This window comes from Tribolium castaneum, chromosome 5, assembly GCF_031307605.1.
Source record: "Tribolium castaneum strain GA2 chromosome 5, icTriCast1.1, whole genome shotgun sequence".
Classification (NCBI taxonomy): Eukaryota; Metazoa; Arthropoda; class Insecta; order Coleoptera; family Tenebrionidae; genus Tribolium; species Tribolium castaneum.
The window spans coordinates 7,364,183-7,379,674 of record NC_087398.1 but is presented as its reverse complement, the minus strand read 5'-3'; the positions used below and the strand labels follow the sequence as shown (position 1 = coordinate 7,379,674).

General features: G+C 36.6%; 2 protein-coding genes and 1 long non-coding RNA gene across 9 annotated transcripts; 1 reads left to right on the top strand and 2 right to left on the bottom strand.

The window, feature by feature from the left end:
* The first annotated feature begins 56 nt into the window (after window positions 1-56).
* LOC657726 (protein Wnt-11b-1) lies at window positions 57-6,820 on the top strand. 2 transcript variants are annotated; one of them, XM_015980502.2, is made up of 5 exons: window positions 57-437; window positions 1,621-1,904; window positions 2,235-2,569; window positions 2,614-2,882; window positions 6,483-6,820. In XM_015980502.2, exons 1-5 carry the CDS (start codon window positions 364-366, stop codon window positions 6,655-6,657), a joined length of 1,137 nt encoding a protein of 378 aa, XP_015835988.1. In that variant the 5' UTR covers window positions 57-363; the 3' UTR covers window positions 6,658-6,820. The 2 variants fall into 2 exon arrangements, with proteins under 2 accessions (XP_015835988.1, XP_015835989.1); XM_015980503.2 differs by lacking the exon at window positions 57-437 and adding an exon at window positions 653-1,581.
* On the bottom strand, window positions 2,779-6,351 carry LOC107398001 (uncharacterized). 3 transcript variants are annotated; one of them, XR_010334161.1, is made up of 5 exons: window positions 6,170-6,351; window positions 5,433-5,588; window positions 4,625-5,334; window positions 2,986-4,560; window positions 2,820-2,934 (listed from the first exon to the last, which is right to left on the bottom strand). It is a non-coding gene; the product is annotated as an uncharacterized LOC107398001 (long non-coding RNA). The 3 variants fall into 3 exon arrangements; XR_010334162.1 differs by lacking the exon at window positions 6,170-6,351 and having other exon boundaries at window positions 2,779-2,913; window positions 5,433-5,655; XR_001574995.2 differs by lacking the exon at window positions 6,170-6,351 and having other exon boundaries at window positions 5,433-5,655.
* Uggt (UDP-glucose-glycoprotein glucosyltransferase) lies at window positions 6,817-14,942 on the bottom strand. Of its 4 annotated transcripts, none has more exons than XM_064356568.1 (18): window positions 14,740-14,942; window positions 14,434-14,654; window positions 14,155-14,384; window positions 13,919-14,104; window positions 13,698-13,870; window positions 12,798-13,650; window positions 10,675-11,280; window positions 10,435-10,626; window positions 10,137-10,383; window positions 9,801-10,086; window positions 9,545-9,754; window positions 9,272-9,496; window positions 9,055-9,222; window positions 8,966-8,998; window positions 7,795-7,966; window positions 7,169-7,744; window positions 6,974-7,121; window positions 6,817-6,932 (listed from the first exon to the last, which is right to left on the bottom strand). In XM_064356568.1, the coding sequence occupies exons 2-18, from the start codon at window positions 14,651-14,653 to the stop codon at window positions 6,892-6,894; spliced, it is 4,566 nt and encodes a 1,521-aa protein (XP_064212638.1). In that variant the 5' UTR covers window position 14,654; window positions 14,740-14,942; the 3' UTR covers window positions 6,817-6,891. The 4 variants fall into 4 exon arrangements, with proteins under 4 accessions (XP_064212638.1, XP_064212637.1, XP_015835986.1 ...); XM_064356567.1 differs by having other exon boundaries at window positions 14,750-14,942; XM_015980500.2 differs by having other exon boundaries at window positions 6,817-6,920; window positions 14,750-14,942.
* Between the last annotated feature and the right edge of the window lie 550 nt (window positions 14,943-15,492).

Below are 15,492 nucleotides of genomic sequence, written 5' to 3'. Positions count from 1 at the left end.
CTAAGCGCCATCGTAAACAACAATGTAATTAACAAATAAATGCAAAGGTGCTAATGAAAACCTTCAAAGTAATTAAAATATGCATATTTGTAAAAGGAATATTAGATACATCACTTAGGCAAAGCCGTTTAATACGACTGTTAATCCGGGATCTCCGCGGAAAGCCCCGGAAAACTTTAAAGCACAAAAGCTTCATATTCCGAGTCAGTCTTTCTCCAACCTCTGTCGAGTCTAAACCCTCTAATACCGTGAAACTCTGAACACCAAATTTTATAACAAGTGGCATTTCTTCGACTAACTAAACTCGTAAAAGTTACAATAAATTGAATATTTTTTTTTTATTGAAATAATGTAAAAATCAAAATGAAGGACAGACTCTTCGTGTGGACAATTTTATTTTTATTATTTTGGCACGAGGGCTTTTCGATTCGTTGGTTGTAAGTATAATTTACCCAGCTCCAATTTATTCTTTGTAATAATTTTCGGTTTTTGTATTTATAATTTCGTTTTTGCGTGCGAGAACACACAATTATAAATAATTGTGTACATGCAAGTTAACCTACTGTCAAATCTTTATTAGCTAGTCGTAAAAAACGTGAATAATAGTCGTACCGTAAATAAAATATGAACGTGAATAAAACGAACATTTTTACAATGGAAACATATCAATCGAGAGATCTCTTGCAATGTTCAATTCAAGTTGCAAATCCGACTTGAATGGAACGAGATCTTGAATTTGGCGTCAGTTTTAATTAGATTTAGAAAAGCAAAAATCGGTACGTGGTTGTGAGAAAGAAAGTCGATTTTGCTAAATTGAGAAACTTTCATATTTCATTTTTATTGACTTTTAAAGCCGTCATTGTTAAGATTTTATGATTTATTGGATACCGCCATAAAATTAAAACGTTCTTTAGCGAAATAATTGGTAATAAAAATCATCCTTATGCTGTGTAAAAAAAACTCCTTCTAACTTCAAATTTCAGAATTATTTTAATTAAGAAACTATTAATCAACCCATCGTTAGCACAAGCACCATAAATTACAAGGGCACCTCACTCGCATACTTCATTATAAATAATATGTTGTTGGGACAAAAGGGCCGTCAGTCTGGCCCCAACCACACCTGTAATTAGTGGGCGCCCTCGCGACGATATTATCAAACTTTAATTATAGAATAAAATGGGTTCACGCGATCTGTTGTCGCCCCTTAGATTTTTTCGTGAATCCTCCAGACATGAAGCGTAAAATTTGAAAGAAATTGATGTCGTTGTCCATTACCTTTGTCGGCAGGCTGGTGATAATAAAAAGGTGGATCTGCCGCAATTAACCATTGTATTTTGTCATACTTGGGCCACACAGGCCAGGAATGTTTATTACAGCCGTTGTTTGAGCTTGAGCCGCGTGTGGATGTGTTAATTGTATAGATTTTTTACGATTATTGCTTATCTAGAGTTCTGACATACCCTTATTTACATGACACTGTGCCAGCGCTACGGAGGAAAATAAAGGAAAGGTTGCATTGACACAGACGTTACAAAACCGAACTAAATATTTATTCGGAAAATGATAGGCGATAAAAAAGTGTTTAATTACATTCTTTATTAAGCGGAGTTTTTGTAGGTCTCTTCAACATTCCACTCTTCACTGGAATTTGAGTTCAGTTAGCAATAATCCGGGGCGCGGGATCCGCTCCGGTGCTCGTTCTCCTTGTGGTGTGGCTCGTAGGAGATACGGTTTGGCCAAATTACAGGCGAAATTATGCCGCAGCACCATGGAAGCAATGCCACATGTGCAAAAGGCGGCCGTTCTGGCGGCTGACACGTGCCAGACTGTCTTCAAAGACCGGAGATGGAACTGCTCCTCCATCACCACAGCCCCGTACTTAACACCCGACTTAACCAGAGGTATTGCTAACATAAAAGAAAAAGGATTTTTTCTACTCCTTGATCCTTGATCGAGCAAAAATTTCCTGTCTTTTGCATCCGCTCTGTGGAAATCCGGTCACGTCTGTTCCCACTTTGCAAGCATCCCTCCTAATAAGGATGCAGTTCATCCACTGCCCCCTGAAAGCCTCGGCATCCAATCACCGCGATTTTCTGGTCTGATGATGGCGAATCAGTCTGTTTGTTTCGATTTTCCCGGACTCGTGTCCGGAATTCCCAACAAATAAATCAGTTGCACACACGAAAAAGATTAGTCTAGATTTCAGCAGACTTTTATTTTGCATATTCCAGCCACAAGGGAGCAAGCTTACGTGTATGCCATAAGCTCGGCAGCATTAACATACACGATGGCACGTGCCTGTGCTAGCGGCACCCTTTACCACTGCACGTGTGCCGGTAAACCTGACGAACCCCCGAACAGCAATTTCCAGTGGGGCGGCTGCGGCGACAACATACACTGGGGGGTGTATTTTGCGAAAAGATTTATCGATAATGTGGAGAAAAACAACGTCGATAAAAGCAGGAAGCGGAGGAAGGGGTACGAGTACGATGAAGACAGGAAAAGTAAGCTTGTGAGGGAGGAAATCGCGGCTGTCAACTTGCACAACAACCGTGTCGGACGACGAGTAATGATAACTTTTTTTTCGATTTTTCGTAACTCAGATTTCAGATTATCAGGGAAAGTATTCAAACGCAGTGCAAATGTCATGGCGTTTCCGGGTCTTGTAATGTTAAAACGTGTTGGAAGGGCCTACCCCCGATGTTTGAAATCGGGCGAAAGTTGATGAAGCAATATACGAATGCGAAAGAAGTGTCGAGGTATTATGTCGAGGGCAATTTGGGAAAAACGCGAATTTCTGACCATCTCTTGTACCTTTCCAAATCGCCGGACTATTGCACGAAGGATGTGAAGCTGGGAAGCTTTGGCACCGTAGGAAGGTAAGAAGAACATTATTAAATTACGCCACAACTATAAAAGTATCGAAAAATTCTTAAATAAATAAACGAGTTTTTATTTCAAATTTTATGAATCACTCCTTACCTAGGTATAGTCCGGGACATTTCTATATGAGTTACGTCATACCGCATACCTTGACGCGAGTCTATATAGAGCACAAAAACTAGATAAGAGCTCAAATTTAGGGAACTTGGTTGTTTGATGTGTTTGACAGATGACAAATGTAAACAATAATAAAAATTTAAATATTTCTTTATTGTAGTAAAGTACAGCAAAATGTACCAACTAGAACACTTAAAAACAAATGGAGAAACTTTCAAATGCTTTGAAGTACCGTTGCTGGAGTACTGTTGAGGTTATGTTTGACCTTGGTATGACTGTCAGGTTTAAAGTTGAAATTTGCATTAAAAAGGCCATAAAAGCCTCGAAGTGACTTTTAGGGTAGTCATCGTCATGTTCCAATTGCATGCCCCCTCTCTGACACATCAGTAAAATTTGCCACAAAAGTTTTAAAAAACGACTTTAAACAACAAAAAAGGCCCTATTTTCATTAACAATGAGACATATCTCGCTGCATGCGGCACGACATAGGCCTCATAGACCAATCTCATTGTGAATGGTTTTCGCTGAGATCACTTTGAAAGGGTTTCACTGAGACTGACGTTGGCGGAAGGCTGAAACCTGCCTCGCGACAAGTCTTTGCACCAACATTCGAAAACGCTGTCAATGGCTTAAAATGATGAAACTGTGTCAGTTTTTTTGTGTCTTTTGGGATTAGTCTTTGAGTCCTGTCGCGCCGCATGTAGCGAAGCAGATCTCATTGTGAATGGGTTCTTTAAGAACCAGTTTCAATGTACACCACAAGACATACACTGAGACGGCCTCATGTCTCATATCATGGCTTGTAATTGACAGCATTTTATAAAATGATTTGGAATCATAATGCAGAGATTGTTGCGAGACAGGCAGGCAGGTCTCAAGCCTACTGCAGAAGTCGCTCTCAGTGCGTCCATGTCTTAGAGATGCAAGACCAATTTAGACCATTTACAGTGAGATTGGTGCCCGAAACCTATGTCATGCAGGAAGCCAAACTTCATCGTGAATGGACCCTTTTCAATGGGGGTGTGCTTTTTGAATAAATTTGAAATGGCCTTTTTGAAAAAAGCAGTTGTCTCTCTTTTATTCATCTATTCAACACGTTTGTATTCGATGCACTTACACCAATTTCATTATCAGTGTCTTGATTATCAGGCAAGGGCAAAGTGGGGAATTGTAGGCAACCCAGAAATAAAAACACTTTAATTTCCTTTATTAGTAGGCTATATTTTTTATACAAGACGACTACTCTCAGATAGAGACGTACAAAAATGTAAACAAGAGTAAAAGTTGGTTTTTCGCAATATTTCACACTATTCTTCCACACGTCCACAGTAAAATCAGAAAGCGCTTCTTGTTATAAAGCCCTTATGATGTTTTTCGACGATGGCTGAGACTTTGTGACGTATTTGTTAAACGTAAGTTTTCAAATACCCCATGCCAGTGCAACGGAGTTATATTAACAATTTTATGGGATTATTTTTAACTTTACACCCATTCTGCTTGAAACAAGAGTCGCTACCAGGAAATAACAACGAAAAAAGTGGACCCAAAAGGCTTCAGCTGCAAATTATAAACATTATCTGTGATTTTTTTAATAATTAATTAATAAATGTCGTGAACTTACTTTGAAGTAAACAGTGAGCTCCATCTATAACTCATAATTACTTGAACCGCAATTCTCATCATCAAAATGTGCAAAACTGCGATAAGTGAGGTTATGCGGTTATGCACTTTGTTTTCCAGTTTTTCACACAAAATATATCACAAATTGCGCAAATCATACAACCAGCGACAGTCAGTACTGTCAGTACGTCACAGCAGCTTTCTCCAGCACAATCACTGACTGCAATTCTGTGTTGTGCCATTCCCGTCTCATCATATAATCTATAATTGTTATATGACAAGTAATGTTTCTACCTTCAAAAATACTTGCGTAAATATTTTATTATCCCGTTAGTACACACTTTTAAAGCAGCCACTGGTTATATAGATTAAAATTATAACATTTCCTTTGTTATTGTGTTATTGTTTACATCAGTCAGCTGTTTACTGTCATTTTCTAATGCTACCAATTTAAAAAATGTCCCTGTTATTAAAGCTCAAGGACCATAGAATGAGAGAGAGAACATTTTTTGTTCACATAGACGCTGAATATACGTATAAATGTCAGAAAATTCAAATTTTTTATGTCCAAATAGAAATGTCCCGGACTGTACTGTGTTAGGTCATAAAATAATCGTTGCACTTATTCACATATTCACTCACCGCGGACTTGGCGATACGCGGAAAAAATTAAAATACACCACCTCCCCACATCTTCATGCAATGGACTTACTGAAATAAAAAAACAAAATCAGAACAATGTGTGATTAGACGAAAATAACTTAAGAATTAAATGTATTTTTTCTAAAAAAAATAGTATAGGAGCTAACCCTTTAATCCGGAACCATTTAGCAGGCACCGTCGTTTCCTTGGCTTGTTCCTGGAGGACCATTTTGTTGGCACATTTTCATTAATCGTAATTTTAAAAATCGCGCATTACTAATTGTCTGTTCAACACAAAAATTCACTACACACACTGGAGTTATCTGAAATCGAAAAAAACATATATAATTAATGGATATTAAGGTTCAATTTTTATTGTAGTTTTTAATTTTTAATTTTTTAAGTGACATTGACAGCAACTGCCAAATAGTTTCAAGGATGTCCAAATTCTGGTTTTAAATCCCATGATAAAAAAATGCCTTCTAATGCCCTTTAAATTTAAAGTACGTTGTTTGTGACTTATTACTTATTAGTATGGATCCAGATTATCATTAAACGGAACCGCAGTTCTGTTTACCGCTTTTTCGCTTTGTAAAAATGATAATGGTATGCAACCAATTAAACTCCCCAATCTCCATGTTGCCTAAAACAGTAAGGGTGGGATTAGGTTATCTAATTTTTTGTCCAAAAGCAAATATATTATGCAAAATTAAGGTGGAGAAAAAAGTATGCTAGGTAGAGGTAAAATTAATTTGAGCCCTAGAGGCTTCCAAAACCGTAATCCGGTCCTACACCTTTTGTTAATATCGTCGTAATCAGCCGTCCAAATTATTGAAAACACGGAAATACGGCTTCATTGCATTTTTTGCTGGGTATTTTGTATCGCATTAGCAAAAAAACTAACCTTAACGAACAGCTATCGCCTCATTTTCAAAAGCGGTTTCTAACATTTCTGGAACTCGTTGGGTGCCTGTGGCCGTAGTATTTTAGAAAAAAACTCGATTTCAATCGTTTTGTCACTAAACACAGGCAAAAAACCCTTTTTTCGACACGCAAAAACTAAAAGACACTCCAAACAACTTTTTCATCCCCTCCACGCACTAGCGCTGACATCAAGTCAGCGGTATTTCATTGGCTGACAGTGAACGCGGTTGATTTGAATGTAAATAAAATAACTTCACTGCTTGAAGAAGAGAAACAATTATTTATTGTTTCAGAAAATGCAATGTGACCACAAATGAAACCAACAGTTGTCGTCAATTGTGCTGCGGAAGAGGTTACAGAACCCTGGTGGAAGAAAAACTGGAGAGATGTCACTGCAAATACTACAACTGTTGTTACGTGAAATGTAAAATTTGTCGAACCAAAACACAAATTTACGAATGCGGTTGAACCCCTCAACATACCTACAGTCGTAATTTTCAAATAAACTGATCATCGTTATTAAAACCGTGCAATAATTACGTCGTTAGATTAGATCTTTAGCTTTGTAAATGTGAACCATTTTTACGTAATTGGGTAGAAACAGTGAGTATTAAAGCAATCAACGAATTTACTTTTTAGTATTTATTTAAAAAAAATTCTGTACATACTTAGCATACCTAATAAAATTAATTTACAACGTAATCATAACTCAATATGCTTATCAGTCGTATCTGAAAAAAAACCTATTAGGTGGTACACCAATTTTACTGAAAACCCTTCTCACCTGGTATATGATTTTCAGGATCGGGATCTAAGACCCCCGAATCGATTTTTTTCTGCAATTGCCTGATCTCCTCATCATAACCTTTCCATTCCGGTAAAATCCTCATAGCAGCCGTCAACTTCGCCTCCTTAGTCATCGGATTATTGCACTACAAACCCCATTATAAAAAATACAAACCAATTAAAACGCACATACCAAGTCAATGGTTTTGGCTCTAGCTTTCGACTCATCATCACACCACGTTTCACACCACAGCCATTCCTGCGGCAAGGATTTAATCCCCACTTGGTGTATCATATTATTCGGCAAGTCTTGGTCCAAATTGGATAAACTGTTCGGATCCTGACTCAGAGCCTGGTATTGGCCTCTGAGTCGATCCCCAGCTGCGATTCTCCTAAACCGTTTCAAATCCACGACATAGAGAGCAGAAATGTGGTATTTCCGCCCTTGCAAATGGTTCCTCCAATAACCGAGTTTCCAAAATCGAAAACCGTCCATTTCTTTCCGCGAATCACAGAACGGCGTGTAACCATATGGTGCTCCACCCAAGTCTAGCTCTTGCAGTTCTTTCAAGTCAGCTCTAACCACTTGATCGGCGTCGACAAAAATTATTTTTTTAACATCGAGGGGAAAAAGCACGTCTAGAAATAGGATTTTGTAACCCCAGATGATTCTCTGCTTTTCGGTTTGTTGGTGGAGCCATCTGGGCCATTTATACTGGACTAATTCGTATTCAAAACCGTACTCTTTGGCCATATATGGAAGGAAGTCCTACAATTCATTAATAAAAAAATGCACAAAACTGGGGATTTTGGACAAACTTTGATCTGTGGGGAGAGATAATTTTTCAAGAACCAGAATTTCACAGGGGTCTTGGTGTGCTTCAGTACTGACAACATCATAATTCGTAAAAATCGCTCGTAAAGGTGACCGGAAGCAACCGAGAATATGTTAAGTTTGTCGTCAGGTTCTTCTTCGTTTTTCGAGAACGAACTAAAATTAAAGTTGCAAAAAATTAATACGATAACCAGATGGCACTAATAAAAGCAAACAAAGCACACAGCTACAGAATTTTAAAACGCAAACATTGGTGCAATTTAATAATTATTCTTAGTTATTTATAAAATAGCACAAGAAAAAAATGTCACACAGAAGTTACGAATTAAAATTACTATACAAGTTACATCACAACCAAAAAACACTAAGACACTGAGTCTTTTCGTAAAAATTTCTCAAAATATAATTGCGGTTCTCGGTAAACAACGTACAAAAATGTTCAAAAAATTAAAAAGAATGCATTTTTTTAACTAATTTAGTGATTATTGGTTCCGTTTAAATAGAATTTCACAAATAGTTAAGCATCTAACAACAAAAATAACTTAATTTTCGATCAAATTCGGAGATATTGTAAATAATTAGTGACGAAATTTGAAAAAATAATTGAGTATCTTACTGAAAAAGTAGGAAACAGCTATTTCGATCCATTTCGGTATTTTATGAGCCTATTTTTCACACAATATTACAAAATAGTTGCACAAACATTACAGTAGATATTTGCAGCTTATTTTTCAGAAATTTCGTGAAAAATTTTTATTTCTAACTGAAAAATCTGGTAAAAGGCTAGAAAAACTACGTCAGTTGGACAAAAATTAAGTTAACAAATTAGACATATTTTAGTTCGAGATTAAACAAAAATTTATTCAGATTTTGGCCAAGTTAACAGTAAATTGATTTTTTTTTAATATTTTACAATAACTAGAAAATTTTAGTTTATAAAAGGCAATGGAAGGCTGCTAATTTGTGTGAATAATGAAAAAAAAAGTTAAAGTTTTTTCACGAAAGAATCACTTTCGACACAATTTAATAACAACTTTTTGGGCCCAAAAAATTGCGATTTTACATCAAACACGCTCGAAAAAAGTTAAAATCAAATTGCTACAGAATCAAGCACAAATTTTTTAACAAAACACACTCAACAAAACCGATAATTACCTTGTAACAGTTCTGATCGCATGCGAATATAGACTACCATGCAAATACCCATTTTAATTGAATAGAACACAAAAATGAACAAAACCTACCTTGTAATGGAATTCCAAATACCCGAATTCGGCTCATCTTCGGATAACAAATCCATGTTGAACTTATCAGGTTTTTTCTGCACTCGCAATTTAACAATATGTGATCTCAGAGTGCTTATAAGTACTTTAATATCGGAAGAATTTGCAGGAGTATCACTTCCGTCATGACTAAAATTTTAGTTTTTTCCTGTGTTTTCCACAACAAACTAAGACCAACCTGACAATATCGTAAATTTCGGCGCTCCTGCCTTGACGCAGCCTCAAAATCCAAGCACCTGGATTGGCCTTCAACTGGAAATAGCCCAAATTTGCCATAACTATCGTGTCAACAATGACAGGTTGACGTTCCGTCCCGAGAGTTATCTGAAGGCCTCTTGGGGGACTCCCAGTGGTTGCTTCAAAGCAGTGGCCCTCAAGTAACAAATACTCCAACTCGTATTCGCTACATTATAATTTTTTATTCATAAATCGTACAAAAAACGGAAAATACCTGTGAACGTTGCTATCAACATCCTCAAGCCTGATATTATCAAGATCGTAAACCGACCGCACAACCTCCACCAGCCAATTTTCAGGCACGTGATAATTCTGGGTGAGCAGTGGCGAAGTTGGCATGTTATTAAACCGAGCGATGGGACCGGCAGTTTGTTTGCCATCTTCCGTAAATTGGATCTCAGGTTCCAAAACAAATCGATAAAAACTAAAAATCGGCGTTATGACAAAATCAAAATTTATCGAACTGAAACCTTTTAACCGGCATATCGCTGTTTTTCTCCACACTATTCAAAAACACGCGAATATTCACATTGAGCACCTCTTGGAGCACCTGCAAAATGGGGCCCAACTTCTGGGCCCCGCGTGACACCGGGTCCACAACAGCCACGATGTCAAAAGCGACTTTATCAGACTGAGACGCTGGGATTTTTAGTACTGAATGTTCATCACCAGTGAACTGAATCTCGAATCGGGTGCGAGACTGAGGCCTTGACACCAACAGCGAAATGACTTTAAGTAGCGAATTGCTTGAAAGTTCTACAAAATATAGTAAGGCAAACGAACGCAGCAAATGAGTGACCGCAAACCCTCTTCCTCATCCGCCGACTTTTCAATCGCTTTTTGGATTTTTTCCAAATAGGTGGCAGAACTGAACCGTTCCAATAAGCCAAAATCCTGAACTGTGAAACTTTCATCGACTTCAAAGGGCCCCAAAAGCCGCCCGTTGGCGACTAGAGCCCTCTCGCCCGCGTTTAAATTCAAAACACGTCTGCTGTAAACCCTCAACATTTTCAAATTGAGCTCGTGGTTGTTGACTTGACCCGAAAGTTCGGGCTAAAAATCCACGTTACTAACACGCACAATCAACCATCAAGCGAAACAAACCGGGAATTTTATGTGCCCTCCATGTTCCAACTCCTCAGCGGCCTTATCATCGCGTAAAAGTGTTAGAACATAATCGAGTGCTTTCTCCGGTGATAATTCACTCAAAGCGGTCAAGACGAGCTTCGAAATCATGTTTTTCATCGAACTATCAACGTTTGGAATAAAAGTGACTCGGACATGATTTTCCGATTTCTAAACGCAGTTTTTGTTATTAATCGAGCTAGTTTAACCAAACCTTACCGCATGTTCTAGTGCTGCCAACAACAGCTGTCGCGCCTCCAAATATTTCAAATCTCCAACAACCCAATAGGTCATCGTGTGTTCTTGTTTGCCCTTTTTCGGCGAAAAGAAATACTTGAAATTATCGATGGCAGTAGCCGTCATGTCCCTCGGTGATAATTTGGCTAAATCTTCAACATTCATGCTAGTGGTTGCCGTTCCAGTCATATCCAAGTATAAAGATTGGTCCTTGTTGAGAATTCGTTCGTTTAGACGAGGCATTACGTTAGGTTGGGTCATTAAATATTCAACAACATCGTCAGTGTCTGATAATTTTCCCCGATATACTGCTTTCTGCAATAGTGAGGTTTGCGACATGACTTCCTGAAGGACGGCTTCTTCGAAATCGTCAATGTTTAAGCTGCTGCTAGGGAGAGGTATTCCGTTGAGGAGGGCTTGAGGAAGGACTCTTTGACCCGTTCTTTGGATGAAATCGATGGATAATTGGCGACCGAAGTCATAGTCGGAATCTTCACCAAGAATGTCGAGGTAATCGTCACCGAATTGCGCTTTTAATTCCTTTTTTACGTCGTCGACTTTGACTTCTTCAGACGCTGAGCCTAACACCTAATAAACCGAAAATTATTTTTTCAGTTGTTTACTGTTTTTCTTTTTTATTTGATTTGATTTAAGAAAAAAAGTTGTGACTTGTTCGTTTAATGTATTAGTTTATGTATCTCACAGATTATATTTTTTTGTTGGCGACGTATCACCTTACACAATTATCGTTATGCCGTTTAATTTTATTCAGTTTGTTAGTGACCGTTGTCGCGAATGGACGCCTCATAAATAAAATCAGAATCTTACGGGTTAAAAGTTTCAAATTCATTGACTAGTGCCTGTTGATCGCGGTTAGTGAGTGCTTTTGAAATTCATTTCCAGAGAGAAAAGAGGAAAACAATCTGGATTAAAGGGTTAGTCTGCAATACTTTCTTTTAGAGAAATTAAATTATGTTTGCAATATTTTTAAACAGTTTAATTAATGGCACATTGTTATAATTTCGTTGTTTTTTTATTTCAGTAGGTCCGTTTAAGATGATGCGATGGGAAGAAGAAGATACCATAAAGATAAGTGCCTTTTAATTTCTTTCTATTTATTGCCAATTTTTGTATCATATTTTGCTTTTATTTCACAAACCAATGACTGACAATACTTATTAATAATAATTATTATTAAGAACCACCTGAAGCATGGAGCTTCAAGATTCAAAAATATTTGTACATTTCGTCTTTTATTTTATTTTTATTTTCTAATCTTTAATTTGAACAAACAGACCAATAGACCGAACTACAAAATAAATCTTCCGATATAATGTACTGCAAACAAAGAATTGAATCGTTTTTAACAACATTAAAAGAATACAAAAATAATAAAAATTATTTTAACAACATACAGCTTCTACAAAGTGGTCTTTTCCTGCACAAAACCTTAAAATGAGAAGTCTAAATGCAAAACTCTTTCTGCTCTGAGATATTTGCGAAAAACTATTTTGAAAAGTTGTAATAACATTTAAATGGCATTTTTAAGTGGCTTTACGTGTAAAAATTGATTAATAGTTCATGAGTGAAATAGGACTTTAGCTTTACAAAAAGCAAAGTTAAAACATTTTTAATTCAGTAATAAATGATGTAAAAAAATTCAATACACCGAACAGTGAGTGTACTAAACTCAAAACTTTTGTACAGTTTAATGTATGAAAAAATTAATTTTACAAAAAAAAAACAAAATAATCGTGAAATTGCTATTTGAATTCCATTTTTTGCCATTTTTGGAATTTTTGGCATTTAGACGACTCAATTAATGTGTCCGTAATTTCCTCAGTAAAAGCGTTTTTAAACAAACTTTAAAATGCTTGGTTTTAAGACTGTTATGTAGTTCATTTCGAGTCACAAAAAAAAGAATTTTCATGTTACTTCTCAAAAAGCAGTAATTTATATTTGTTATACATGTTTTTCATTATTTTTTATAGTTATTTAACTTGTTCAATACAAGTATATTTTGTAACAATTTGTATTTTTATTTGCAACTTATTTTCGTTGCTTCTTACCGAGCCAGATTATTTATAAAATTAGCAGAAACCTACCGTTTTAACAAAGCTTAGGGCCGCCAATGGACTTTTCTTCTGCACCACGTAATTAAACGCACACTGCATTGCAACTCCCGCATCCTGAAGTCCCGTCAGCTTCGTTGAGGCATCAACTGCAAAAACAATTCCGACTCGTAACGGCGCCGTATGAACCACAAACGACTCTAAAAGTTTAACCAGATCCCTCGATTTTGGTTCAGTCGGATCAATAATCAAAATCAAATTAAACAAATTCTTCCTAACTTGTCGAATCATCCCTGGAAACGTCGGCCTCAACAAATCCATAACACTCGACGACCATCTACTGTATTTCGCTTCGGTTTCAATATCGTTGATCCAATTAACAGCACTGTCTCTTATATCAATCGCAAACTCCTGACCACTACTCCCATCGCTAAAATCGAGCGCTAAAAGGGACGACAAACGTTTGTTTCCAACACCGATTTTTTGTAGCCCTTCCATGGTGCGCAATTCTTGTCGCAAAACATCAAGAATACCATAAATATCGACCAAATCAACGTCGTAAAACATTCCATTGATGAAAAGTGCAGTGTCGGAAGGTTGCAAGTTTAGAGTTGAAGCGAAAATGTCCGAGTTCAGCTTCATTTCTTTTTTCAATTCGGGATTTACGACGGTTTTTACCAAACCTTTGGCTTGCATTGGGAAATTCTGAGCAATGTTTGTGAACACTTTCAATGCCTCGTCCTTGGGGGCACTCATAATACGCTCGGCAGCTTGGAGACTCAGCTCCTGAAACTGCCACACTTTAAGAGGCGCCATCTCATTGGAAGACTCCTCAAGGTGCTGGCGCAACTTATCTAAGTCTTTTTTATGATCAGGGAACAACGTCCTGAAATTTTTAGTTATTTTTTTACAACAAAACTAACAATTAATTACTTCAGTTTCTTAAAATTAAATCCCTCAATTTCGATTTCCTCCTCTTCTTGTGACGATTCTTCAGAAGACGGATCGTCGTGAAGCTCAGCATCATCTTGCACTTTATATTCGGTTGATTTCATCTGTAATTCAACTCCGAAACCTGACAATCTCAATTTTTTATCAGCCGGTGTCTAAAACAACAAATTAATATTTTTTTGTAAATGATTGTAAGCCAAAACCTGGACGTAGTGTCTGACAACATAATCAATGTTTCCTTCTTCGGCTTCCTGTTTCAAAACATTGTGGAAATCTGCGAATTCTTTTGTGCCAAGCTCTGCGTATAAAATAGCTACTTTTGATCGGTTTTCAGAGCCTGGATAATGCGTGTCGACATTAAAAATATCGACTTTCTTTTGCTCATTATACTAAAAACAAAATTACAAATCGCTGTTTTACGAATGAATCAGAAACAAACATTTGCAATCAACGACTGGACTTTGCTAGAATCACATGTGATTATACCCCCAATATCCACGGCAGCAGCACAGCTTGGCAATTCCCTCTCTGTGGCAATTTGTCGAAACATTTGTACTTTAGGTGAATAAATGTGTAAAGAAAGCCCCAGTTTTAATACTGACAGTTCTGACGTGGTAACTAATTTAGAAGCATGGTCCATCATTATGTTATACTTTACTCTATCATTTTCTACAAGAAATAATAAAAATTTTGTTCAGAATTGTTCAATTGTTGTTACCTAAAGTGGCTAATGGAGGGTTTAGGCTAGAGATAGAGTTGACAAAACTCCAGAAAAAGTCGCTACTTTCATCCCTCAAATATTCCACAACTTCTAGTACTAAGGGAGTTGTTTCCCATTTGGCTTCAAGTAGAGTTGTCACAGACTTTGATTTTTTAACTTTGCAACCCCCGAAAATAAATAATTGTAAAACCACGAAGACTACACCTCGCCACCGCATCCTAAAAGTCGATATCCACATTCATTCGCATGAAAACATGTATTATTTAATTAATAATTCAAGTGTCGGTGTTATTGTAACCTAACTTTTTACTACCTTGATAACTTCGATCCTTAAGGCTTACTATCACACAATAATTGACTGGCACTCACTTCAGCTTATAACTTAGACGAAAATATGACCAATTTTAAGTAACTCATTTGTGATAATTCGTATTTTAATTAAAAACTTTAAGCTGCAACCACTACTTGTCAAACACGCAAAATCACCGTCAAACGTCAAAAATCGACCAATCGGAAGCAGCCAACGCTGTTTTGGGACGATATGCGTAGTTGGCAAAATTTTGAATTCTCAAAAAAATTATAATAAAGAGAAAATACACACTCCCCCGCATTCTGTAGTATCTTTGCCAAGTGTTATGTAACGTAAAAGTGTTTTTTTTTGCATTGTGGATCAGATTTAACCAAAAGTAACATTTTTGCAGTTTGAATTTTTATCATTTATCTGATGAAGAATTACTCGAATTAAATAAGTTACGATTAGAGAAAATGAATAAACTGTAATTTACCTCCACTTAAAATATGAGAATAAAATTGTGGTTGATCTTATTTAATATATTTATTATATTTAAAAATGAAGGTAAAAAACAGGTTTCTATTGACCAAAAATTTCAAGAAAAACTTTGTTGAGTAACTCAAAATAATTTGAAAAGTATAGTATGTAGTACTTAGTATATTTATTATCAAAATAAAATCGTCGAAATCGTCCGTAAAAGAGCTGTAACAATCCACAAAGTTCAAAAGTGTAATGTTGGTTGCATATTTAAAAAAATATACCAT